A 27,349-nucleotide genomic window follows, 5' to 3' on the forward strand; every position below is an offset into this window, starting at 1 on the left:
TTAATCCTGCAACACATTATGTAATTGTCATTTTTAAAATAGATAATCTGTATAATCTATTTATGTATAAATAAGTAAAGGCTAATATAAACATATATATATACAAGTGGCATTTGGCCAATTCTTGTAATGATTTAACTATATTATCTCTTGTGAGTACAAATACAACTTTCTTTGAACGTTTTTTAAGATGCATATTAGTTAACCTCTATACAGCTTCTTCAGCACACACACATCTCTGTTATGTAGATAAACACTGCCTAGACTTCTCAAGGCCTCTTTTGCACTAACGTTCCCGTCCTTTGATGCTTCTCTATGGGCATTAGTCAGCAACAATCCTATCTCTCTTTCTGCCTTCGACATGTAAGAAATAATGTAAATAACACACGCATAAGCATAACCAACAAACTGTACATCTGAATTTACATTCCAACTTTTCAATAGTGGCTTGATATACTGATTTCACGAACTTCATTAACCTGGGTCTGTGGGCCCATGAGGGTCTGATGGCCCCTGAGAGTCTGGAGGCCCCTGACGTATGGAGGCCTCCAATGGTCTGGGGGCCCCTGAGGATCTGAAGGCTCCTGAGAGTCTGGGGGCTTTGAGTGTCTTTAGGCCCCTGAGAGTCTGGAAGCCTCTAAGGGTCTTTGGGCCCATGAGGGTCTGAGGGCACCTAAGAGTCTGAAGGCCCCTGATGTATGGAGGCCCCCAAGGGTCCGAGGGCCAATGAGAGTCTGGGGGCTTCTGAGTGTCTGAGGGCCCCCTCAGTTTCATTCCCGTCCTTTGATGCTTCTCTATGGGCATTAGTCAGCAACAATTCTATCTCTCTTTCTGCCTTCGACATGTAAGAAATAATGTAAATAACACACGCATAAGCATAACCAACAAACTGTACATCTGAATTTACATTCCAACTTTTCAATAGTGGCTTGATATACTGATTTCACAAACTTCATTAACCTGGATCTGGGGTCCCATGAGGGTTTGAGGGTCCCTGAGTGTCTGGAGGCCCATGACGGTCTGAGGACCCCTGAGAGTCTGGAGGCCCCTGATGTATGGAGGCCCCCAAGGGTCTCTGGGCCCCGAGGGTCTAAGGGCCCCTGAGGTTCTGGAGGCCCCTGAGGTTTTGGAGGCCCCTAAGGGTCTGAGGGCCCCTGAGATCTGTGGGCCCATGAGGTTCTGGGGGTCCCTGAGAGTCTGTGGGCCCCTGAGGTTTTGGAGGCCCCTAAGAGTCTGGGGTCCCCTGAGAGTCTGTGGGCCCCGAACTAAAAGTTTATATGCAGCCTCAAAAGAAAGTTGAATAATCCCTAAAGTTTCAAACAAAGCTTTGAAGCCATCATTGCTGTTGTTCTCACTGCTGCGTGCTCTCTCTTCATATGATTTGAATCTTTCTCACCCTGTTTACATGTTCATGCTGCAGAATTATCAGTCTGCCACAGTACAGACTGTGGGAGCTGAGCAGACTGCAGGACTTTGAACGTCTCCCTTTATTTAATCATGTCAGTTTCTCAGCTCTGAGTTTAGGATTTGAGCTGCTTCTCCCACAGATTAATAACACAAATTAAAACTGAGGCAGGGAGCACTGAGTTCATACTGAAGTTCCTGGAACGATTCTTTAAGCAGAGTGGATGGTTGTAACCGTCATTGTGTTATTAAAGTGACAAACCACAGTGAACAGTGTGGAGGCTGCTGAGCAGAAACCCACACGGCCCATCTGCTGCAGGAAAGGAAATGTTGATTCACTGTCAACAATAACCACAGAGAACAGGAAACGTACACAAGATTTAACAGTTAACAGATAATTGAATAAAAGGTGAAATTTTGGTGTAATTTCCTTTACAAATGTAGAGTTTGGTTGAGCTGATTCTGTTCTCAAGTGGTCAACAGTTAATCACATGATCACAAACTGCACTGTGTATCTCTGGGGGCCCCTGAGGGTCTGAGTGCCCCTTAGAGTCTGGGGGTCTCTGAGGGTATAGGGGCCTATAAGGGTGTTTGGGCTCATGAAGGTGTGGGTCCCCTGAGAAACTGAGGGCCCCCGAGGGTCTGGGGTCCCACATTCCCCTGCTGGTGATCCAAAACACAGTCTGAACTGATTTGTAGTTTCACACAACTCATCTGTTAGAAAGTGTGAAATATGTGTGCAGACAGACGGCGCCCCCTGCTGGTCAGAAATCACACAGCACAGACAGAAAACACAGGAACACTTTATTCAGCAGATTCTTTCTTTTTATTCAAATGTCCTGAAAAATATTCAGAATCATTTGCAGAAATATAAGTGATCATTTTAAGGACGTTTACAGAGAGGATGGTGCAATTTGGTACAAATTATAAGAAATAACACAAGTTGCTTTAGGTGATAAGAGCTGATTCATCTTAACTCAGTTCATACTGAATAGTTTAATATTGTTGTTGTATTAATTATTAACATCAATTTACAAAAAACAGTCATATTTAACAATTTATTAACAAACAGAAAATAGTTTCAGTTTGTAGTTTTGTGTGTTGAACTACACCTTAGTGTTTCCAGTATAAAAATTACATTACATAAACTTTCAATTAAATGTCCTCAGAATTAACAGTTACACACTGAAAAACAAACATGTTGTCAGTTAAAGTGTTGTCAGCAGTCTCATTTTTTAAGATCCATGTATGAACTTAAATATAATGAGTACGTACCAACTAAAGCAATCCAATACTTTATACTGTTTTTCTAATAGTTTGTACCAAATTGCACCAAAGTACAGCAAGGAGGTCAAACACACACACACACACACAAATGCACAATATACACACACATATATCAGACATACACTGCGTGCACAATTATTAGGCAAGTTGTATTGCTGAGGAGTAACTGTATTGTTGAACAAATACAGTGCTCTCAGTCAATCCACAATGTTAATAAACCTCAAACCTGAATATTTAACAAAGAAAAATTGAAGTTTGGTTTTCTCAGGAGAATATCAATGTGTGCACAATTATTAGGCAACTATTAATGTGCAGAATTATCATGCAACTAAATGAAAAACTAAAATTTTCCCATTTCACATGTTTATTTTCATTTATTAAACTAAGAATAACAAATTAACTACTCAAAATGTACAAAAAACACTTCTTTTCAATAACTGTCATGAGCCTTCCATCCATGGAGTCTGTTAGTTTATTGATCTGTTGATGATCAATTTTTTGTGCAGCAGCAACCAAAGCTTCCCAAATGCTGTTCAAAGAGGTGTATTGTCTTCCCTCACTGTAAATATCACGTTTAAGAAGGGCCCACAAGTTCTCAGTAGGGTTAAGGTCAGGTGAGGAAGCGTCCATGTCATTATTCTGTCATCTTTAAGGCCTTTGCTGGCTAGCCACGCAATGGAGTACTTGGATGCATGTGATGGAGCATTATCCTAAAATCATGGCCTTCTTGAATGATGTAGACTTTTTCCTGTACCACTGCTTGAAGAGAGTATCTTCTAAAAACTGGCAGTAGTTTTGGGAGTTGATTTTAAGTCCATCTTCAACACAAAAAGGTCCAACTAGCTCATCATTAATAATAGCAGCCTATACCAGAAACCCACCTCCACCTGGCTGGCGTCTGACTCAAAGTGGAGGTCTGTGTCCATTAGTGATCCAACCACAGACCCATCCATCTGGTCCTTCAAGAGTCATTCTCATTTCATCTGTCCATAAAACCTTTGAAAAATCTGTCTTCAGATATTTCTTGGCCCAGTCTTGACGTTTCAACTTATGAGTCTTGTTCAATGGTGGTTGTTTTTCACCCTTCCTATCCTGGGCCATGTCTCTGAGCACTGAACACCTTGTACTTCTGGACACTCCAGGTAGGTTGCATTACTGGAATATGGAGGTTAATGGGTTCCTGGTAACTTCACGTTTAATTCTTCTCAAGTCTTTATAAGTTAATGAGCGTCTTTTTTTCTCCACACGTTTCTTGCGACCCTGTTGACTATTTGCAACAAAACATCAGATTGTTCGGTGATCACGCCTCAATAACGTAGCGACTTCTAGAGTGCTGCATCCCTCTGAAAGGCATTTTACAAGTTTTAACTTTTCAGAATCTGTTAGATCTCCTTTTTGGCCAATTTTTCCTGAGGTAAAGAAGCTGCTTGATAATTATACACACCTTGATATAGGGTGTTGATCACATTAGGCCACACCCTCCCTCATTACACAAATACACATCACCTGATAATGCTTAAATCTAATTAGTATTTAAGTTTCTATAGCTTGGAGTTGGAAAATATGCATGCAAATGAAGATACGGTCAAAATACTCACTTGCTTAATAATTGTGCAGGCAGTGTATTTTCTCTTTATACACATTTGGTGCCATGAAAACTAAACTTTGCAGAGACTAGTAGTAGTAGAAGCAATGTGTTGTTGCAGCCACCAGAGGGCAGCAGTGTAAAGGTTTTATTACTGACAGCAGCAGCACACAGCAGATAGAGGTAATGTAATATAAAGTGTAGAATGAGATGTAAACTACAGCTTTAAAGTGTCATAAAATATCTCAGCAACATTAATAATATTTAATATGATGTTTAAAATATGTTATAAATATTATATAATAAAAAGAGGCAGAGTTACTTTTGGTTTTGCTCCTGGAAACAGCTGAACATGTAGACTGCTGCTGGTTGTATTTGGTACCAAACTTTTATTTAATAATCATGAATAAAAATTCAGTTATTTGCAAACAGGTTGAATTTTCTCTGGTTGTAGATTTTGTAAAATTATAATTGTTATTACATATTATGATTAAACCAGTTAACATTAGTGTATAAAGTTACTGTATTAAATATATAAAGTTACTGTATTAAATATATAAAGTTATTGTATTAAATATATAAAGTTACTGTATTAAATATATAAAGTTACTGTATTAAATATATAAAGTTACTGTATTAAATATATAAAGTTTCAGTATTAAATATATAAAGTTACTGTGTTAAATATATAAAGTTACTGTGTTAAATATGTAAAGTTACTGTATTAAATATATAAAGTTACTGTGTTCTTTTAAAAGGTTTAATTGACAGTCGGCCTAACCCGAACACAGTCTGAGTTAATATAGCGGTCCAGTTCAGTTAAGCAAATAATTACTGGACCATTAACCTAAATTAACCTGACGCACTGTTTCAGGTGTAATATGTGTGTTTTCATTGTGTATGTTATATAAATGAATATCTACTGGTGCATTCAAATAAATCAGTCTTTAATAGAAAAGCATTTTCCCAGCAAAATACACTGAGACTTATACACCGTTTTTATAGCAGTTTGATTATTATTATTATTATTATTGAGAATATTGAAACCTGTCAGATGATGAAGGAAATTGAATGAACTGATTGATCTTAGTTAAATAAATAGTCAGAAAACCACACAGCAGCAGCAGCAGCCTTATGTGTCTGCTGCAGGGGCTGATGGGAGGTTTGAGGACCTGTTAGAAACCACGTGGCCCTCGTCTGATCTCACAGCTCGTCCTTGTTTGGCCTCAGCTGCATCAGAGCGCCACTTCTCCCCAGGTTCACCAGAGGAAACACCACTGCACAAAATGCTTTTCCTCCCAGCTGCTGCTCTGTGCTGTCTGTGTTCAGGTGAGTGTTTCCAGCCAATCAGGAGCCCACAAACTCAACCTTTAACAAACACTGTCACACTGACCTTCATCTGTGTGTCTGTTTCTCTACAGCGCTGGTTGCCATGGCAGCACAGCTGATTCAGGAGGATTTAACATTGACCAGGAGAGCTGGTGAAAATGTTTCCTTCAGCTGTCGAGGAACTGACCAGTGTGGCAATAATGTATGGTGGTTACAGAAGAAAGACGCAGAAACATTCAAAATGATTCTTGATATTAACAGGAATACTGGTAAATTAAATAAAGGTTACAATCACCCTCTAGAAGATGATTTCTCAGCTGTAAATAAACCGAACGGCAGTGAGTTGCAGATCCAGACAGTTAAACTCTCACATTCAGCCACCTACTACTGTAACTGTCAGATAAAAGGTTCCCACAGTGAGAAATGAATCCTGCAGCCTGTACAAAAACCTCCAGCAGTCAAACAGTGTTAGTGACAGGAAGAGAGCAGTAAACCACAGCCCAGGTTCACATATTTCACCTGGATTTATTTATTGTTTTCACAGCTACTGATCTCCATGTAGTAAAATCATATTTTATTAAAGTGACAGACAACATGTGTCATGTGTTGGACTGATTAGAAATGTAGCAGGATCCCGCCTCTCTCTACCTTAATAGGCTGAAATCAAGAAAAATACAACAAAAGAAGAGACAGTCATGTTGATATGAACATTAGAGAAACACATCATGGAGATGAAATATGATTCTGCTTCATAATTTGGATTATTTCACCTCAGCTGACACATTCAGCAGCAGAGAGGTTTTTGTACGACGCTTTTTCACTGTGTCAAACGACGAGCTCTTTGGCCGTGGCACTAAACTGTTTGTAGGTAAGTCTAAACTTTCATTTTCCTTCAGTTGTTTTATTGAACAAGTTGAAAATGTGTTTGTAGTTTTAGTTTCTGCTGCTTCAGGCTTTACATGTTAGTTTTTTCATATTTAGTAGAGAATTCTTTCTGCAGCCATTCTTACATAAAACTAATCAATAACTCCTGAAAAGAGCTTCAAATCTCACTGCACACCACAAGTTATTCTTTATTTATGCATCACATCAAAGTTTGTTTCCAGCCAAAAAGTCTGATATCAGTAATGTTACAAATAAACAGGATTTAATCATCTCAGTGATTCAGCAGCAGCTCCTGTTTGTTAAAAACAAGATGATATATGATGTGAAACATCATTTAATAAATGTTCCTAAATGTCATTTTAGAAGCAAATAGTCAGAAATATATTGTGTGTTAAATATACACTATATATTTGTAAATGGTAAAATGTATCTCATGATAATTGTGTTTTTACGATGATAAATATGTTTATTAATAGAAAATATATTAATGCATGAAGGTAAAAAGAGATGAATATGTTATGATAAATATAATTTATAGATAAAATATATAATTGTATCTTAATTCACATTTAATATAAATGAAATGAACGTGATGTCAAGTAATGTTAAAATATTTTAGAAAATATAAATTTACATAACAAAATATATCATATCTTATATTTGATCTGATATATGTGAACATGTTGTAATTGTGTTTCATATAAAAGCTGAAACTATTTAAAAAGTAGTTAAAAGTATTGATGTATTGTGTGTCTGATTAGAGTAAAGTATATGGTGGTAAATATACTTCATATAAAACACTATAATCATTTATAAATGTAATATGAATATAATATATTTGAACCAAGTAATAAAACTATAGTTTTAATTTAACAAAGACAAATGTCATCATATTATATTATGTTATATTATATTATATTTGACATTTCTCTACATGTTGTAGTGAGTGTGTTTTATATAAAACCTAAAACTGTTTTATGAAATAAATGAAATTATTGATATATTGATTCTCTTTAAACTTAATAATCAATAGGGTGGTAAATATATTTGATATAAAACATTATAATCATGAACAAATGTATTTTCTATGAGGCTGTTATGTCATGATATATGTTCAGTTTGACACATTTTATGATATTAGTAATGAATGTAGTTAAATATTGATAAAGAGTGGTACATTGTGTTTGAATCTTTCTATATGACATATGATGAGCTTCCATGATGCTTTAGTCTGATATGATTATTGATCCAGTGTCCAGTAGATGATGTTTGTGGTGTATTGATGAGTAGTTTAGTGATCATGTAGTTTCCAGGATCAGACTGAATGCAGTGCAGTGCTGTAAGCTGCTGTTGACTGTGTGAATGTGTGTCTGTGCTGCTGTCAAACTTCAGATGGGCAGGTAGTGAAGCCCGTGGTGAGCGTGTACCCAGCAGCATCCAGAGCCCACCTGGAGGGGAAGAGCTCCCTGCTGTGTCTGGCCTCAGCCATGTTTCCTCCTCTGGTCCAGTTCACCTGGAAAAGACAGAAGAAGAACGGCCAGCTGGAGGAGCTGACCCGTGCTAAGTTTGAGCAGCTGGAGCTCAGAGAGCCGGGACGCAGCGCCTCCATCCTGCTGCTCCATCAGCAAGAGGACAGCACATATAAATACCGCTGCTACGTCAAGCACGAGGGGGGCACAGTGGAGGCCCAAACAGAACAAGGTAATGAAGGCTTGGTGACTGTGTTCAGCAGTGATTCAGCTTCATCTGGAGACGCTGTCAGAGAGAGCAGAGGAGCAGAGCGCTGACATTTCTCACTGCAACTCCAAACATTTGACTCCTTTTCTGTTTCAGAGGTTCCAGCTGCAGCAGCCTCCTGCCCTCCAGAGAGAGAGCCAGCAGACCTGCCAGCTCTGCAGCAAGCTGACTGTAAGATCACCTGCTGCCTCTCTGCATGCTCTGACAGCTCCAATGTCCTGCTGCAGTTAGGGCTGCATATCAGTCTGTTCACTTTCTGCTCATCATTGAAGGATTTAAACATACACTCCCTGATTCTGTTAGAGTGTCCCACAGCACAACAAGTCCCACTGAGAGAGCTTTCACTGCACAGGCTGACTAATAACACCTTTTGGGGTAGTGACACTACATTTTAGGCTTTGAGGGTGATATAACAAGTTTAAGGAGTCTATCTTAAAACTGCACTAATCAATAGTTTCATATTAAGAAAGAATGTAATGACTAAATGAGCTTTTTAGCCTCTTTTAGCTGCTAGTTGTGGTTTTGTGGCACATTTCCTGTCTGGTTCAGTCTCAGTGTTTCCAGCAGCAGCAGCAGTTTTCTGATAAAGCCACTGTACACTACCTGCCCAGCAGCAAACAGCACACACACCATTATATGTCAGAGATGACTTTGTTAGCTTGTTGTGGAGTTCTTCTGCTCCCAAGTGCTAAAAACTTCACATCTACAGTAACCTGTGTGTTTTTAAACAGTGTTTGGACTTTGCTTTTTATCCTTGACTGATTTTAATTCTTATAAATTGTAGTTTGAAGTTAAAAACATGAAATCAAATCCTGTTGAGGGCCCCTAAAAAGCTGGGTCCGGCCCTGACTTGTTGTATTTAATAAGGGCCTTTGAGCTGTCAGTCAAACTGTAGTGGACCCCTGTCTTCATGTAAAGCTGCTCGTCCCGTGTGGAAAAGTCCAAGTTATAGTGAAGAAAATGTGATGATATTGTGATGAAATGTCCACAGTTGAACAGACCTGTGTGTGTGTGTGTGTGTGTGTGTGTGTGTGTGTGTGTGTGTGTGTGTGTGTGTGTGTGTGTGTGTGTCAGTGCTCTTCCAGTCTCAGTGCAGGGTGCTGCTGCTCTGTGTGCTGTACACAGTGCTGATAGTGAAGAGTCTGGTGTACTGCTGTGGACTCTCTCTGCTGATGATCCTCAGAAACAAGGGACCGTCCACCAACTGCACACATGCTGACTGACTGTTTCCTGCTCGCCTTTTCTCACCATCACATCTCATCAATTCATCTCATTCATCACTTTGATCAGTCTTCATAAATGTCACTTATGACGTGTTGTGCTTGTTTTTACATTTTCTCTCTTTATGCACAAGTTAGATACAGTTGTGCTAAATATATAAATACATATATACTCATATATATTTACAAATCAAATCTTAACAGTTACTTTTTTAGCTTTGGTTTGTTTTGTTTCCAACTATAAACTTTGATTTGTATTGTAGGAAATATCAAAATAAATGTATAAAAATATAACTCAGTTTTTTAGTGTTTTTCAAACCTTTATTGCGTTTATTGTTTTGTGTTTAATGAATTCTGCAAAGTTAGATTTGTCTTTTTAATTTATAACTGTGATATTTTCAATAAACTGTAACATCGTTTTATTTGGTTTTGTTTGTTTTTCTTCTAAATTTGTGTCTCTGAATTGATTTTGGTGCAAAATGCCCCCAAAATATAGAGATTTTCAAATAAAGTCTCAACAGTTAATTGATATATAATTTTATATTAAATTAACTACAGTCTTATGATTCTCTACTTCATTTACAATATAGAGTTACTTCTAAATATATAATGAATAAAACTAGAATTAAATAATAACATTATTTAAATATTGTTATTTTTAATTCTTAAATTTTTATTTATTTAATCATTTTAAATGTTTTTAATCCTGCAACACATTATATAATTGTCATTTTAAAGTAGATAATCTCTATAATCTATTTATGTATAAATAAGTAAAGACAAGCTAATATAAACATATAGATATTAAATATAAGCATGTAGCTGTGGTGTGAGAACAGGTTTGATGATGGTTCCCTGATTATTTAGGTTGCACATTGATCATCTTTTATAATTATTTCAGTGTGGATGTACAACTCTACGCTGATAACACTGTTGTTTAAACACATGATAAAACAGCACAGAGCTGCTTTGAAACTACAGCTGTTATTAAACTGATCACACAGCAGCTTCATTAGTCTGTGCTGAAGTCTGAATGTTGTCAAAATGATGGGTGTGTTTTTATTTATTTATTATCTAAATCACTAAAATATTGATTAGCTCTTGTAGTTTTATCCAGAACAAATTGTGCGTGCATTTACATAAAATATGACGATAAGAAAACTCAGTTTATTGAGATTAATACGACACACATGAATACAAAAGTGATTCAGTGTAGAAAAGATGACTTGTTTATTTCAGTGGTTTCTATTTGTGTCTCAGTTTGGTTTGTGTTCTGATTGATGATATCAAACACAGGATGTTTCTTTTTAAACTTTGCAGAGAGGCAGTGAATGTTACAAATGTTCTTACAGTGTGAATTTAAACAGTCTGCAGGCAGAAAGAGCTCAATCATAAGCACAGGAGAAGAGAAGTGTTTTTGTAGTGTTTGTAAGCTTATCAACCGTAGCAAACAGAGTACGAGTGTTGTTGATGTTCTTATTAATCATTTCAGAAAAGTGTGGCTGTCTAGCTTTGAGTAACTCATAGTTAAAATCACAAAGACTTTGTTTGTAGAGGTCAAGGTGAATTTGAAGTTTAGTTTTTCTCCACGTACGCTCTGCTTTCCTGCTTTCTGTTTTTAAAGCCTTTACCATCATAGTGTTCCTCCATGATGTTTAGCTGCTCAAAGTCTTCTTAGTTTTAATAGGTGCAACAGCATCCATGACATTTGAGATTTTCCAGTTAAATTTATCCAGGAGTTCATCAACTGACTCTGCACTCACAGTTGGTGACATAGCTGTTATAAAACTGATCACACAGCAGCTTAATTAGTCTCTGCTGAAGTCAAAATCGCTCTACTCTCTCTAACTTTGCACATTCATCAAAAACACAGCAAAAGTATTTGTACTAAAGTTGTGCCTAGTTGTAGTTTCAATCAACATTGCATCCTTAATCTGGTTCTTGCAGTTTTCATTGTTACTCAAAGCACAATATTCAGATGCAAATGTCATCCAAATGTCATCTGTGGTACAATCATGTGACGCTGCCTTTTGCCTCAACACACTTAAGACCAAACTCATTTTAACTATATTATCTCCTGTGAGTACAAATACAACTTTCTTGAAACATTCCTTAAGATGCATATTAGTTAAACTCTATACAGCTTCTTCAGCACACACACATCTCTGTTATGTAGATAAACACTGCCTAGACTTCTCAAGGCCTCTTTTGCACTAACGTTCCCGTACTTTGATGCTTCTCTATGGGCATTAGTCAGCAACAATCCTATCTCTCTTTCTGCCTTCGACATGTAAGAAATAATGTAAATAACACACGCATAAGCATAACCAACAAACTGTACATCTGAATTTACATTCCAACTTTTAAATAGTGGCTTGATATACTGATTTCACAAACTTCATTAACCTGGGTCTGGGGTCCCATGAGGGTCTGAGGGCCCCTGAGAGTCTGGAGGCCCCTGACGTATAGAGGCCCCCAATGGTTTGGGGGCCCCTGAGAATCTGAGGGCTCCTGAGAGTCTGGGGGCTCCAGGGTGTCTTTAGGTCTTTAAAAATCTGAGTGCTGCTGAGAGTCTGGGGGCTCCTGAGGGTCTGGAAGCCCCTTACGTATAGAGGCCCCCAATGGTTCAGGGGCCCCTGAGAATCTTAAGGCTCCTGAGAGTCTGGAGGCCCCTGATGTATGGAGGCCCCCAAGGGTCTGAGGGCCCCTTTGAGTCTGGAGGCCCCTAAGGGTCTGAGGGCCCCTGACTGTCTGGGGGCACCTGAGTGTCTGAGGGCCCCCTGAGTTTCGTTCCCGTCCTTTGATGCTTCTCTATGGGCATTAGTCAGCAACAATCCTATCTCTCTTTCTGCCTTCGACATGTAAGAAATAATGTAAATAACACACGCATAAGCATAACAAACAAACTGTACATCTGAATTTACATTCCAACTTTTCAATAGTGGCTTGATATACTGATTTCACAAACTTCATTAACCTGGGTCCATGAGGGTCTGAGGGCCCCTGAGAGTCTGGAGGCCCATGAGGATCTGAGGGCCCAAGAGGGTCTGAGGGCCCCTGAGATTCTGGAGGCCCATGAGGGTCTGAGGGCCCCTGAGAGTCTGGAGGTCCCTGATGTATGGAGGCCCCCAAGGTCTGATGGCCCCTCAGTGTCTGGGGGTTCCTGGGGTTCTGGAGGCCCCTGAGAGGCTGGAGGCCTCTGATGTATGGAGGCCCCTGAGAGTCTGGGGGTCCCTCAGAGACTGTGGGCACCTGTGGTCCTGGAGGCCTCTGAGGGTCTCAGGGCCCCTGATGATCTGGAGGCCCCTAAGGGTCTGGGGGCCCCTGAGGGTTTGGAGGCTTCCGAGGGTCTGGAAGCCCCTGAGGTTCTAGAGGCTTCTAAAGGTCTGGTGTCCCCTGATAGTCTGGAGGCCCCTGAGAGTCTGTGGGCCCCTGACAGTCTTTGGGCCCCTAGCTAAAAGTTTATATGCAGCCTCAAAAGAAAGTTGAATAATCCCTAAAGTTTCAAACAAAGCTTTGAAGCCATCATTGCTGTTGTTCTCACTGCTGCGTGCTCTCTCTTCATGTGATTTGAATCTTTCTCACCCTGTTTACATGTTCATGCTGCAGAATTATGAGTCTGGCACAGTACAGACTGTGGGAGCTGAGCAGACTGCAGGACTTTGAACGTCTCCCTTTATTTAATTATGTCAGTTTCTCAGCTCTGACTTTAGGATTTGAGCTGCTTCTCTCACAGATTAATAACACAAATTCAAACTGAGTTCATACTGAAGTTCCTGGAATGATTCTTTAAGCAGAGTGGATGGTTGTAACCGTCATTGTGTTATTAAAGTGAAAAACCACAGCGAACAGTGTGGAGGCTGCTGAGCAGAAACCCACACGGCCCATCTGCTGCAGGAAAGGAAGTGTTGATTCGCTGTCAACAATAACCGCAGAGAACAGGAAACTTACACAAGATTTAACAGTTAACAGGTAATTGAATAAAAGGTGAAATTTTGGTGTAATTTCCTTTATAAATATAGAGTTTGGCAACCCAGCTGATTCTGTTCTCAAGTGGTCAACAGTTAATCACATGATCACAAACTGCACTGTGGATCTCTGGGGGGCCCTGAGGGTCTGAGTGCCCCTTAGAGTCTTGGGGTCCCTTAGGGTCAGAGTGCCCCTTAGAGTCTGGGGGTCCCTGAGGGTATAGGGGCCTATAAGAGTGTTTGGGCTCATGAAGGTCTGGGTCCCCTGAGAATCTGAGGGCCCCCGAGGGTCTGGGGTCCCACTTTCCCCTGCTGGTGATCCAAAACACAGTCCGAACTGATTTGTAGTTTCACACAACTCATTTGTTAGAAAGTGTTAAATATGTGTGCAGACAGACGGCGCCCCCTGCTGGTCAGAAATCACACAGCACAGACAGAAAACACAGGAACACTTTATTCAACAGATTCTTTCTTTTTATTCAAATGTCGTGAAAAATATTCAGAATCATTTGCAGAAATATAAGTGATCATTTTAGGACATTTACAGAGAGGATTGTGCAATTTGGTACAAATTATAAGAAATAACACAAGTTGCTTTAGTTGATAAGAGCTGATTCATCTTAACTCAGTTCATACTGAATAGTTTAATATTATTGTTGTATTAATTATTAACATTAATTTACAAAAATCAGTCATATTTAACAATTTATTAACAAACAGAAAATAGTTTCAGTTTGTAGTTTTATGTGTTGAACTACATCTTATGGCGCTTTTCCACTACACAGGTCCAGCACGACTCGACTCGTTTTTTTGCGTTTCCACTAGGGATAGTACCTTTTACCTGGTACCTGGTACTTTTTTAGTACCTGCTCTGCTGAGGTTACAAGCGAGCCGAGCCGATACTAAATGTGACATCGACAGACTGCCGGCCACTGATTGGTCAGAAGAGTTGTCGATGGAAGAGTCATGAGCCGTCCCACACAAGAATCAAACCCGGCATTTTTAAATACCCGTCCATCTGGTCCGTGAAGAGTCACTCTCATTTCATCTGTCCATAAAACCTTTGAAAAATCTGTCTTCAGATATTTCTTGGCCCAGTCTTGATGTTTCAACTTATGAGTCTTGTTCAATGGTGGTTGTTTTTCAGCCTTCCTAACCTGGGCCATGTCTCTGAGCACTGAACACCTTGTACTTCAAGACACTCCAGGTAGGTTGCATTTCTGGAATATGGAGGTTAATGGGTTCCTGGTAACTTCATGTTTAATTCTTCTCAAGTCTTTTTCAGTTCATGTGCTTCTTTTTTTCTCCACACGTTTCTTGCGACCCTGTTGACTATTTGCAACAAAACGCTTCATTGTCCGGTGATCACGCCTCAATAACGTAGCTACTTCAAGAGTGTTGCATCCCTCTGAAAGGCATTTTACAAGTTCTCACTTTTCAGAATCTGTTAGATCTCCTTTTTGGCCAATTTTTCCTGAGGTAAAGAAGCTGCCTGATAATTATACACACCTTGATATAGGGTGTTGATCACGTTAGGCCACACCCTCCCTCATTACACAAATACACATCACATGATAATGCTTAAATCTAATTAGTATTTAAGTTTATATCGCTTGGAGTTGGAAAATATGCGATGAGGTCAAAATGTTCACTTGCTTAATAATTGTGCATGCAGTGTATATCTTTATACACATTTGGTGCCATGAAAACTAAACTTTGCAGAGACTAGTAGTAGTAGAAGCAATGTGTTGTTGCAGCCACCAGAGGGCAGCAGTGTAAAGGTTTTATTACTGACAGCAGCAGCACACAGCAGATAGAGGTAATGTAATATAAAGTGTAGAATGAGATGTAAACTATAGGTTTAAAGTGTCATAAAATGTCTCAGCAACATTAATAATATTTAATATAATGTTTAAAATATATTATAAATATTATATAATAAAAAGAGGCAGAGTTACTTTTGGTGTTGCTCCTGGAAACAGCTGAACATGTAGACTGCTGCTGGTTGTATTTGGTACCAAACTTTTATTTAATGATCATGAATAAATATTCAGTTATTTGCAAACAGGTTGAATTTTCTCTGGTTGTAGATTTTATAAAATTATAATTATATATACATATTATGATTAAACCAGTTAACATTAGTGTATAAAGTTACTGTATTAAATATATAAAGTTACTGTATTAAATATACAAAGTTACTGTATTAAATATAAAAAGTTACTGTATTAAATATGTAAAGTTACTGTATTAAATATATAAAGTTACTGTATTAAATATGTACAATTACTGTATTAAATATATATAGTTACTGTATTAAATATATAAAGTTACTGTGTTCTTTTAAAAGGTTTAATTGACAGTCAGCCTAACCCGAACACAGTCTGAGTTAATATAGTGGTCCAGTTCAGTTAAGCAAATAATTACTGGACGATTAACGTAAATGAACCTGACGCACTGTTTCAGGTGTAATATGTGTGTTTTCATTGTGTATGTTTTATAAATGAATATCTACTGGTGCATTCAAATAAATCAGTCTTTAATAGAAAAGCATTTTCCCAGCATGACAACCCTCAAAATAGACTGAGACTTATACACCGTTTTTACAGTAGTTTGATTATTATTATTATTAATATTATTATTATTGAGAATATTGAAACCTGTCAGATGGTGAAGGAAATTGAATGAACTGATTGATCTAAATTAATTAAATAATCAGAAAACCACACAGCAGCAGCAGCCTTATGTGTCTGCTGCAGGGGCTGATGGGAGGTTTGAGGACCTGTTAGAAACCACGTGGCCCTCGTCTGATCTCACAGCTCGTCCTTGTTTGGCCTCAGCTGCATCAGAGCGCCACTTCTCCCCAGGTTCACCAGAGGAAACACCACTGCACAAAATGCTTTTCCTCCCAGCTGCTGCTCTGTGCTGTCTGTGTTCAGGTGAGTGTTTCCAGCCAATCAGGAGCCCACAAACTCAACCTTTAACATACACTGTCACACTGACCTTCATCTGTGTGTCTGTTTCTCTACAGCGCTGGTTGCCATGGCAGCACAGCTGATTCAGGAGGATTTAACATTGACCAGGAGAACTGGTGAAAATGTTTCCTTCAGCTGTCGAGAACTTGACCCGTGTATAGATGGAGATGTAAACTGGTACCAGAAGAAAGACACAAAAACATTCAAACCGATTCTTGATATTAACAGGAATACTGGTGAATTATATAAAGGTTACGATCACCCTCAGGAAGATGATTTCTCAGCTGTAAAGACACAGAACGGCTGTGAGTTGCAGATCCAGACAGTTCAACTCTCACATTCAGCCACCTACTACTGTAACTGTGTGATAGAAGTTTCCCACAGTGAGAAATGAATCCTGCAGCCTGTACAAAAACCTCCAGCAGTCAAACAGTGTTAGTGACAGGAAGAGAGCAGTAAACCACAGCCCAGGTTCACATATTTCACCTGGATTTATTTATTGTTTTCACAGCTACTGATCTCCATGTAGTAATATCATATTTTATTAAAGTGACAGACAACATGTGTCATGTGTTGGACTGATTAGAAATGTAGCAGGATCCCGTCTCTCTCTACCTTAATAGGCTGAAATCAAGAAAAATACAACAAAAGAAGAGACAGTCATGTTGATATGAACATTAGAGAAACACATCATGGAGATGAAATATGATTCTGCTTCATAATTTGGATTCTTTCACCTCAGCTGACACATTCAGCAGCAGAGAGGTTTTTGTACGACGCTTTTTCACTGTGTCAGACAGAAAGTGGTACGATATCTTTGGAACAACCTACTACTACCCCATCTTTGGCTCTGGCACTAAACTGTTTGTAGGTAAGTCTAAACTTTCATTTTCCTTCAGTTGTTTTATTGAACAAGTTGAAAATGTGTTTGTAGTTTTAGTTTCTGCTGCTTCAGGCTTTACATGTTAGTTTTTTCATATTTAGTAGAGAATTCTTTCTGCAGCCATTCTTACATAAAACTAATCAATAACTCCTGAAAAGAGCTTCAAATCTCACTGCACACCACAAGTTATTCTTTATTTATGCATCACATCAAAGTTTGTTTGCAGCCAAAAAGTCTGATATCAGTAATGTTACAAATAAACAGGATTTAATCATCTCAGTGATTCAGCAGCAGCTCCTGTTTGTTAAAAACAAGATGATATATGATGTGAAACATCATTTAATAAATGTTCCTAAATGTCATTTTAGAAGCAAATAGTCAGAAATATATTGTGTGTTAAATATACAGTATATATTTGTAAATGATAAAATGTATCTCATGATAATTGTGTTTTTATGATGATAAATATGTTTATTAGTAGAAAATATATTAATGCATGAAGGTAAAAAGAGATGAATATGTTATTATGATAAATATAATTTATAGATAAAATGTATAATTGTATCTTAATTCACATTTAATATAAATGAAATGAACGTGATGTCAAATAATGTTAAAATATTTTAGAAAATATAAATTTACATGACAAAATATATCATATCTTATATTTGATCTGATATATGTGAACATGTTGTAATTGTGTTTTATATAAAAGCTGAAACTATTTAAAAAGTAGTTAAAAGTATTAATGTATTGTGTGTCTGATTAGAGTAAAGTATATGGTGGTAAATATACTTCATATAAAACACTATAATCATTTATAAATGTAATATGAATATAATATATTTGAACCAAGTAATAAAACTATAGTTTTAATTGAACAAAGACAAATGTCATCATATTATATTATGTTACATTATATTATATTTGGCATTTCTCTACATGTTGTGGTGATTGTGTTTTATATAAAACTTAAAACTGTTTTATGAAATAAATGAAATTATTGATATATAGATTCTCTTTAAACTTAATAATCAATATGGTGGTAAATATATTTGATATAAAACATTATAATCATGAACAAATGTATTTTCTATGAGGCTGTTATGTCATGATATATGTTCAGTTTGACACATTTTATGATATTAGTAATGAATGTAGTTAAATATTGATAAAGAGTGGTACATTGTGTTCGAATCTTTCTATATGACATATGATGAGCTTCCATGATGCTTTAGTCTGATATGATTATTGATCCAGTGTCCAGTAGATGATGTTTGTGGTGTATTGATGAGTAGTTTAGTGATCATGTAGTTTCCAGGATCAGACTGAATGCAGTGCAGTGCTGTAAGCTGCTGTTGACTGTGTGAATGTGTGTCTGTGCTGCTTGTTGCTGCTGTCAAACTTCAGATGAGCAGGTAGTGAAGCCCGTGGTGAGCGTGTACCCAGCAGCATCCAGAGCCCACCTGGAGGGGAGGAGCTCCCTGCTGTGTCTGGCCTCAGCCATGTCTCCTCCTCTGGTCCAGTTCTCCTGGAAAAGACAGAAGAAGAACGGACCGCTGAAGAATCTGAACCCTGCTGAGTTTGAGCAGCTGGAGCTCAGAGAGCCGGGACGCAGCGCCTCCATCCTGCTGCTCCATCAGCAAGAGAACAGCACATATAAATACCGCTGCTACGTCAAGCACGAGGGGGGCACAGTGGAGGCCCAAACAGAACAAGGTAATGAAGGCTTGGTGACTGTGTTCAGCAGTGATTCAGCTTCATCTGGAGACGCTGTCAGAGAGAGCAGAGGAGCAGAGCGCTGACATTTCTCACTGCAACTCCAAACATTTGACTCCTTTTCTGTTTCAGAGGTTCCAGCTGCAGCAGCCTCCTGTCCTCCAGAGAGAGAGCCAGCAGACCTGCCAGCTCTGCAGCAAGCTGACTGTAAGATCACCTGCTGCCTCTCTGCATGCTCTGACAGCTCCAATGTCCTGCTGCAGTTAGGGCTGCATATCAGTCTGTTCACTTTCTGCTTATCATTGAAGGATTTAAACATACACTCCCTGATTCTGTTAGAGTGTCCCACAGCACAACAAGTCCCACTGAGAGAGCTTTCACTGCACAGGCTGACTAATAACACCTTTTGGGGGAGCGACACTAGATTTTAGGCTTTGAGGGTGATATAACAAGATTAGGGAGTCTATCTTGAAGCTGCACTAATCAATAGTTTTATATTAAGACAGAATCTAATGACTAAATGAGCTTTTTAGCCTCTTTTAGCTGCTAGTTGTGGTTTTGTGGCACATTTCCTGTCTGGTTCAGTCTCAGTGTTTCCAGCAGCAGTTTTCTGATAAAGCCACTGTACACTACCTGCCCAGCAGCAAACAGCACACACACCATTATATGTCAGAGATGACTTTGTTAGCTTGTTGTGGAGTTCTTCTGCTCCCAAGTGCTAAAAACTTCACATCTATAGTAACCTGTGCGTTTTTAAACAGTGTTTGGACTTTGCTTTTTATCCTTGACTGATTTTAATTGTTATAAATTGTAGTTTGAAGTTAAAAACATGAAATCAAATGCTGTTGAGGGCCCCTAAAAAGCTGGGTCCGGCCCTGACTTGTTGTATTTAATAAGGGCCTTTGAGCTGTCAGTCAAACTGTAGTGGACCCCTGTCTTCATGTAAAGCTGCTCGTCCCGTGTGGAAAAGTCCAAGTTATAGTGAAGAAAATGTGATGATATTGTGATGAAATGTCCACATTTGAACAGACCTGTGTGTGTGTGTGTGTGTGTGTGTGTGTGTGTGTGTGTGTGTGTGTGTGTGTCAGTGCTCTTCCAGTCTCAGTGCAGGGTGCTGCTGCTCTGTGTGCTGTACACAGTGCTGATAGTGAAGAGTCTGGTGTACTGCTGTGGACTCTCTCTGCTGATGATCCTCAGAAACAAGGGACCGTCCACCAACTGCACACATGCTGACTGACTGTTTCCTGCTCGCCTTTTCTCACCATCACATCTCATCAATTCATCTCATTCATCACTTTGATCAGTTTTCATAAATGTTACTTATGATGTGCTGTGCTTGTTTTTACATTTTCTCTCTTTATGCACAAGTTAGATACAGTTGTGCTAAATATATAAATACATATATACTCATATATATTTACAAATAAAATCTTAACAGTTACTTTTTTAGCTTTGGTTTGTTTTGTTTCCAACTATAAACTTTGATTTGTATTGTAGGAAATATAAAAATAAATGTAGGAAAATATAACTCAGTTTTTTAGTGTTTTTCAAACCTTTATTGTGTTTATTGTTTTGTGTTTAATGAATTCTGCAAAGTTAGATTTGTCTTTTTAATTCATAACTGTGATATTTTCAATAAACTGTAACGTCGTTTTATTTGGTTTTGTTGGTTTTTCTTCTAAATTTGTGTCTCTGAATTGATTTTGATGGAAAATGCCCCCAAAATATAGAGATGTGCAAATAAAGTCTCAACAGTTAATTAATATATAATTTTATATTAGATTAACTACAGTCTTATGATTCTCTACTTCATTTACAATATAGAGTTACTTCTAAATATATAATGAAATTAAATAACTTCATTTAAATATTGTTAATTTGTATTCTTTAATTTTTATTTAATCATTTCAAATGTTTTTAATCCTGCAACACATTATATAATTGTCATTTTAAAGTAGATAATCTCTATAATCTATTTATGTATAAATAAGTAAAGACAAGCTAATATAAACATATAGATATTAAATATAAGCATGTAGTTGTGGTGTGAGAACAGGTTTGATGATGGTTCCCTGATTATTTAGGTTGCACATTGATCATCTTTTATAATTATTTCAGTGTGGATGTACAACTCTACGCTGATAACACTGTTGTTTAAACACATGATAAAACAGCACAGAGCTGCTTTGAAACTACAGCTGTTATTAAACTGATCACACAGCAGCTTCATTAGTCTGTGCTGAAGTCTGAATGTTGTCAAAATGATGGGTGTGTTTTTATTTATTTATTATCTAAATCACTAAAATATTGATTAGCTCTTGTAGTTTTATCCAGAACAAATTGTGCGTGCATTTACATACAATATGACGATAAGAAAACTCAGTTTATTGAGATTAATATGACACACAAGAATACAAAAGTGATTCAGTGTAGAAAAGATGACTTGTTTATTTCAGTGGTTTCTATTTGTGTCTCAGTTTGGTTTGTGTTCTGATTGATGATAACAAACACAGGATGTTTCTTTTTAAACTTTGCAGAGAGGCAGTGAATGTTAAAAATGTTCTTACAGTGTGAATTTAAACAGTCTGCAGGCAGAAAGAGCTCAATCATAAGCACAGGAGAAGAGAAGTGTTTTTGTAGTGTTTGTAAGCTTATCAACCGTAGCAAACAGAGTACGAGTGTTGTTGATGTTCTTATTAATAATTTCAGAAAAGTGTCGCTGTCTAGCTTTGAGTAACTCATAGTTAAAATTACAAAGACTTTGTTTGTAGAGGTCAAGGTGAATTTGAAGTTTAGTTTTTCTCCACTTACGCTCTGCTTTCCTGCATTCTGATTTTAAAGCCTTTACCATCATAGTGATCCTCCATGATGTTTAGCTGCTCAAGGTCTTCTTAGTTTTAATAGGTGCAACAGCATCCATGACATTTGAGATTTTCCAGTTAAATTTATCCAGGAGTTCATCAACTGACTCTGCACTCACAGTTGGTGACATAGCTGTTATAAAACTGATCACACAGCAGCTTAATTAGTCTGTGCTGAAGTCAAAATCGCTCTACTCTCTCTAATTTTACACATTCATCAAAAACACAGCAAAAGTATTTGTACTAAAGTTGTGCCTAGTTGTAGTTTCAATCAACATTGCATCCTTAATCTGGTTCTTGCAGTTTTCATTTTTACTCAAAGCACAATATTCAGATGCAAATGTCACCATACACGTCATTAAAAGTGTCATTTGGCCGATTCTTGTAATGATCAAGAAAACTAGTCATCCAAATGTCATCTGTGGTACAACCATGTGACGCTGCCTTTTGCCTCAACACACTTAAGAGCAAAACTCATTTTAACTATATTATCTCTTGTGAGTACAAATACAACTTTCTTTGAACATTCCTTAAGATGCACATTAGTTAACCTCTATACAGCTTCTTCAGCACACACACATCTCTGTTATGTAGATAAACACTGCCTAGACTTCTCAAGGCCTCTTTTGCACTAACGTTCCCGTCCTTTGATGCTTCTCTATGGGCATTAGTCAGCAACAATCCTATCTCTCTTTCTGCCTTCGACATGTAAGAAATAATGTAAATAACACACGCATAAGCATAACGAACAAACTGTACATCTGAATTTACATTCCAACTTTTCAATAGTGGCTTGATATACTGATTTCACAAACTTCATTAACCTGGGTCTGGGGTCCCATGAGGGTCTGGAGGCCCCTAAGGGTCTGGGGGCTCACAAGAGTCTGGAGGCCCCTGTGTTTTGGAGGCCCCTGAGTGTCTGGGGGCTCCTGAGTGTCTTTGGGCCCCTGAGGATCTGATGGCTTATGAGAGTCTGGGGGCTCCTGAGTTTCTTTGGGCCCCTGAGAATCTGAGGGCTCCTGAGAGTTTGGGGCCCCTGAGTGTCTTTGGGCCCCTGATGGTATGGGGGGCCCTGAGTGTCTTTGGGCCCCTGAGGGTTTGGAAGCCTCTGAGGGTCTGAGGACCCCTAAGTGTCTGTGGGACCTTGAGGTTCTGGAGGCCCCTAAGGGTCTAGGGGCCCATGAGGGTCTGATGGCCCCTGAGAGTCTGGAGGCCCCTCATGTATGGAGTCCCCCAAGGGTCTGAAGGCCCCTGAGAGTCTGGAGGCCCCTGACATATGGAGGCCCCCAAGGGTCTGAGGGCCCCTGAGAGTCTGGGGGCCCGTGAGTTTCATTCCCTTCCTTTGATGCTTCTCTATGGGCATTAGTCAGCAACAATCCTATCTCTCTTTCTGCCTTCGACATGTAAGAAATAATGTAAATAACACACGCATAAGCATAACCAACAAACTGTACATCTGAATTTACATTCCAACTTTTCAATAGTGGCTTGACATACTGATTTCACAAACTTCATTAACCTGGGTCTGTGGGCCCCTGATAGTCTGGAGGCCCCTGACATATGGAGGCCCCCAAGAGTCCGGGGGCCCATGAGGGTCTGAGGGGCCCTGAAAGTCTGGAGGCCCCGTGAGGGTCTGAGGGCCTCTGAGAGTCTGGAGGACCATGAGGGTCTGAGGGCCTCTGATAGTCTGGAGACCTCTGTTGTATGGAGGGCCCCAAGGAGCTCAGGAACCGATGGTCTGAGGGCCCCTGAGAGTCTGGGGGCCTCTGAGGTTTTGGAAGCCCCTGAGGGTCTGGGGGGCCCTAATGGTGTGGGGTCTCCTAATAGTCTGGAGGCCCCTGACTTTCTGATTGCCTCTGTGTGTCTGTGGGCCCTTGAGTGTCTGGGGGCCCCTGATTTTCTGTGGGTCCCTGAGTGTCTGTGGGCCCCTGAGGTTATGGGGACCCCTGAGAGTCTGTTGGCCCCTGAGGGTCTGGGGACCCCTGAGAGTCTGTGGGCCCTTAGCTAAAAGTTTATATGCAGCCTCAAAAGAAAGTTGAATAATCCCTAAAGTTTCAAAGAAAGCTTTGAAGCCATCATTGCTGTTGTTCTCACTGCTGCGTGCTCTCTCTTCATATGATTTGAATCTTTCTCACCCTGTTTACATGTTCATGCTGCAGAATTATCAGTCTGCCACAGTACAGACTGTGGGAGCTGAGCAGACTGCAGGAGTTTGAACGTCTCCCTTTATTTAATGATGTCAGTTTCTCAGCTCTGAGTTTAGGATTTGAGCTGCTTCTCTCACAGATTAATAACACAAATTAAAACTGAGGCAGGGAGCACTGAGTTCATACTGAAGTTCCTGGAACGATTCTTTAAGCAGAGTGGATGGTTGTAACCGTCATTGTGTTATTAAAGTGAAAAACCACAGTGAACAGTGTGGAGGCTGCTGAGCAGAAACCCACACGGCCCATCTGCTGCAGGAAAGGAAATGTTGATTCGCTGTCAACAATAACCACAGAGAACAGGAAACTTACACAAGATTTAACAGTTAACAGATAATTGAATAAAAGGTGAAATTTGGGTGTAATTTCCTTTATAAATGTAGAGTTTGGTTGGTGGTCAGTCAGAAATGTCTTTGTTTGGACTCATAACTTCAGTATTCATAAAATCCTGACCACCAAACCACAAAGGTCCACTTATCAGTTTTTCTGGTGCTTTCAATCACCTCTCTTGGTCTTCAACAGTTCTCCCCAGGGCCCCTCTACTAGCCCCCTGAGGGTCTGGGGGCTTCTGAGGGAATGGAGTCCCCTGATGGTCTGGGGCCCCACATTTCCCTGCTGGTGATCAAAAAGACAGTCAAAACTGGTCTGTAGTTTCACACAACTACTCTTTTAGAAAGTGTTAAATATGTGTGCAGACAGACGGCGCCCCCTGCTGGTCAGAAATCACACAGCACAGACAGAAAACACAGGAACACTTTTAATGGCTCTCATGATAAACCATGCTCTGGATGTATTATAAGAGCCCTTATAATACATCCATGCTTCTTCTTCCTCCTCTCTGTTTAACAGCATCCTTGGTGTTGCATTACTGCCATCTGCTGGTCAGCTCCCACCGTGTCCAGTCTCACCACACAAACCTGCTCCTATCAGTCCTGGGGTCTGTTCCATAAAGCAGGATTACCAAATAAACTAGGCTTATTTAGTTTATCTGGCTCAATTTTCTCGCTTATTTGGTTCCATAAAGTACGCTCAGCATAGTTCAAGCTCAGTTGCCACAGCAACTTATGCTGCACACTAACCTGGTCTGGACCGGACTAATTATCAGGCTTAGCCTGAGTTGTTGCTCATCCTGAAAGAAAAGAGATGATTTAACAGATTATATGGCTTCATTAATAACCAACATTTAAAAAGAAAATTTCACATAGCGTGGACATAATAATAGCCTAATCATATAAATATATATACACACATATAGTCAACTTAATACTATATATATACATTCATACATAGCCCTATACAGTCGAGTAAATAGTCAACTTAATTATATGTATATGTGTGTGTGTGTGTGTGTGTGTGTGTGTGTGTGTGTGTGTGTTCATAATATTGAACATTGAGGCCTGACAGAATAACAGCCTCATAAATATTAAACAACTGCAAAATTATTTGGACAAGAGAGGTAATATTTAAATCCATATGTCTTTAACTGGTAGGAAGCGCTGTTTTAAAAGGTATTGGTTATTGATTAGTACATTTAAAATAATGTCTAAAAAGTAAACTAAGACGTGTTTAGTGGATGCATGTCTCAGGGTACCATTTATTTGTTAATTGATTAAGGTCCAGTCTATAATGACCTCAACCCATGCACTGTTTCTCTGTTTGTGAAGGCCTGTCCCTTGATTGAGGAGCTTGAACATGACAGAGCTGCTATAGTACACAGGGCTCTGCAACAAGAGCGCACCTTCAGAGACAGATCAGACCCATTCAATCCATCAGCTACTTCCTGCAAGCCTTTCTCTTGGATTTCATTTACAGTTTTTTGTGATAATATGTTTAAATTCTTCATATGTCTCCAGCAGAAGTGTGTGCTAGAGACTGCTGCTGCTCTGTGGCTCTTTTGTGGTGGATTTTGTCATTGTGAATCCGTTTGATCTGTGTTCGACGTCATGGTCTGCATGTGAATGGTGTATACACACAATTAGTCTGAATACTCGAGCCTGTCTTGAATTAGTTTGATTGCGTGAATGTGGACAGACCTTTATGGAACCGCTGTAGCCTCATCTCATTTGTTAGGCTCATTCAAGTCAGGTGCTCACCGTTTTTCTGAGCTTGCTATATGAAACGGACCTCTGATCTCCTCATTCCCTCCATCGTGTTCTTTATTTCCTGAGGTTAGAAACACTACATGTTCTGCTGTTTCTACAACCTGACGCTGCTCATAAAGTCCAGTATGATGCTTCCCCTTTAATGATAGGTGTAAACTGTAAAGCAAAGGTGGAAGAAGTTTATATTCTATTCAATTTCATGAATATATCTCCAAAATCCCAACAGAAGTAATCTCAGGACTCTTTTCACATAGAGCAGGTCTATATCGTACTCTTTATTTTACAGAGAGCCAACATTCCTCCATGAGCAGCACTTGGTGACAGCAGCAAGGAGAAACTCCACTTTAACAGGAAGAAACCTCAAGAATATAAACTCTTTATACACATTTGGTGCCATGAAAACTAAACTTTGCAGAGACTAGTAGTAGTAGAAGCAATGTGTTGTTGCAGCCACCAGAGGGCAGCAGTGTAAAGGTTTTATTACTGACAGCAGCAGCACACAGCAGATAGAGGTAATGTAATATAAAGTGTAGAATGAGATGTAAACTATAGGTTTAAAGTGTCATAAAATATCTCAGCAACATTAATAATATTTAATATAATGTTTAAAATATATTATAAATATTATATAATAAAAAGAGGCAGAGTTACTTTTGGTTTTGCTCCTGGAAACAGCTGAACATGTAGACTGCTGCTGGTTGTATTTGGTACCAAACGTTTATTTAATAATCATGAATAAATATTCAGTTATTTGCAAACAGGTTGAATTTTCTCTGGTTGTAGATTTTGTAATACTAGAATTATAATTTTATATTATTATTACACCAATTAGAATATTAGATTTAAAACAAATGAAATAAAAACATAAGAGATAATAATGAATCTGACAAACACACACTTTTAAATACAGTTTGATTTATATATTATTATTATTGTTGAGAATATTGAAACCTGTCAGATGATGAAGGAAATTGAATGAACTGATTTATCTAAATGAAATAAATAATTAGAAAACCACACAGCAGCAGCAGCAGCCTTATGTGTCTGCTGCAGGGGCTGATGGGAGGTTTGAGGACCTGTCAGAAACCACGTGGCCCTCGTCTGATCTCACAGCTCGTCCTTGTTTGGCCTCAGCTGCATCAGAGCGCCACTTCTCCCCAGGTTCACCAGAGGAAACACCACTGCACAAA

At 38.8% G+C, this 27,349-nt stretch overlaps 2 protein-coding genes across 2 annotated transcripts; both read left to right on the plus strand.

Moving 5' to 3' along the window:
• The first annotated feature begins 5,550 nt into the window (after positions 1 to 5,550).
• Positions 5,551 to 9,673, plus strand: LOC128368690 (immunoglobulin kappa light chain-like). The gene is made up of 6 exons (XM_053329550.1): positions 5,551 to 5,605; positions 5,698 to 6,015; positions 6,438 to 6,473; positions 7,883 to 8,191; positions 8,324 to 8,398; positions 9,302 to 9,673. The coding sequence occupies exons 1-6, from the start codon at positions 5,563 to 5,565 to the stop codon at positions 9,448 to 9,450; spliced, it is 930 nt and encodes a 309-aa protein (XP_053185525.1). The 5' UTR covers positions 5,551 to 5,562; the 3' UTR covers positions 9,451 to 9,673.
• A 6,638-nt stretch (positions 9,674 to 16,311) lies between these two features.
• LOC128369830 (uncharacterized) lies at positions 16,312 to 20,287 on the plus strand. The gene is made up of 6 exons (XM_053330905.1): positions 16,312 to 16,354; positions 16,447 to 16,773; positions 17,133 to 17,261; positions 18,684 to 18,992; positions 19,125 to 19,199; positions 20,081 to 20,287. Exons 1-6 carry the CDS (start codon positions 16,312 to 16,314, stop codon positions 20,227 to 20,229), a joined length of 1,032 nt encoding a protein of 343 aa, XP_053186880.1. The 3' UTR covers positions 20,230 to 20,287.
• The last annotated feature ends 7,062 nt before the right edge of the window (positions 20,288 to 27,349 follow it).

The sequence above is a fragment of the Scomber japonicus genome, chromosome 12 (genome assembly GCF_027409825.1).
Source record: "Scomber japonicus isolate fScoJap1 chromosome 12, fScoJap1.pri, whole genome shotgun sequence".
NCBI classification, from domain to species: Eukaryota; Metazoa; Chordata; class Actinopteri; order Scombriformes; family Scombridae; genus Scomber; species Scomber japonicus.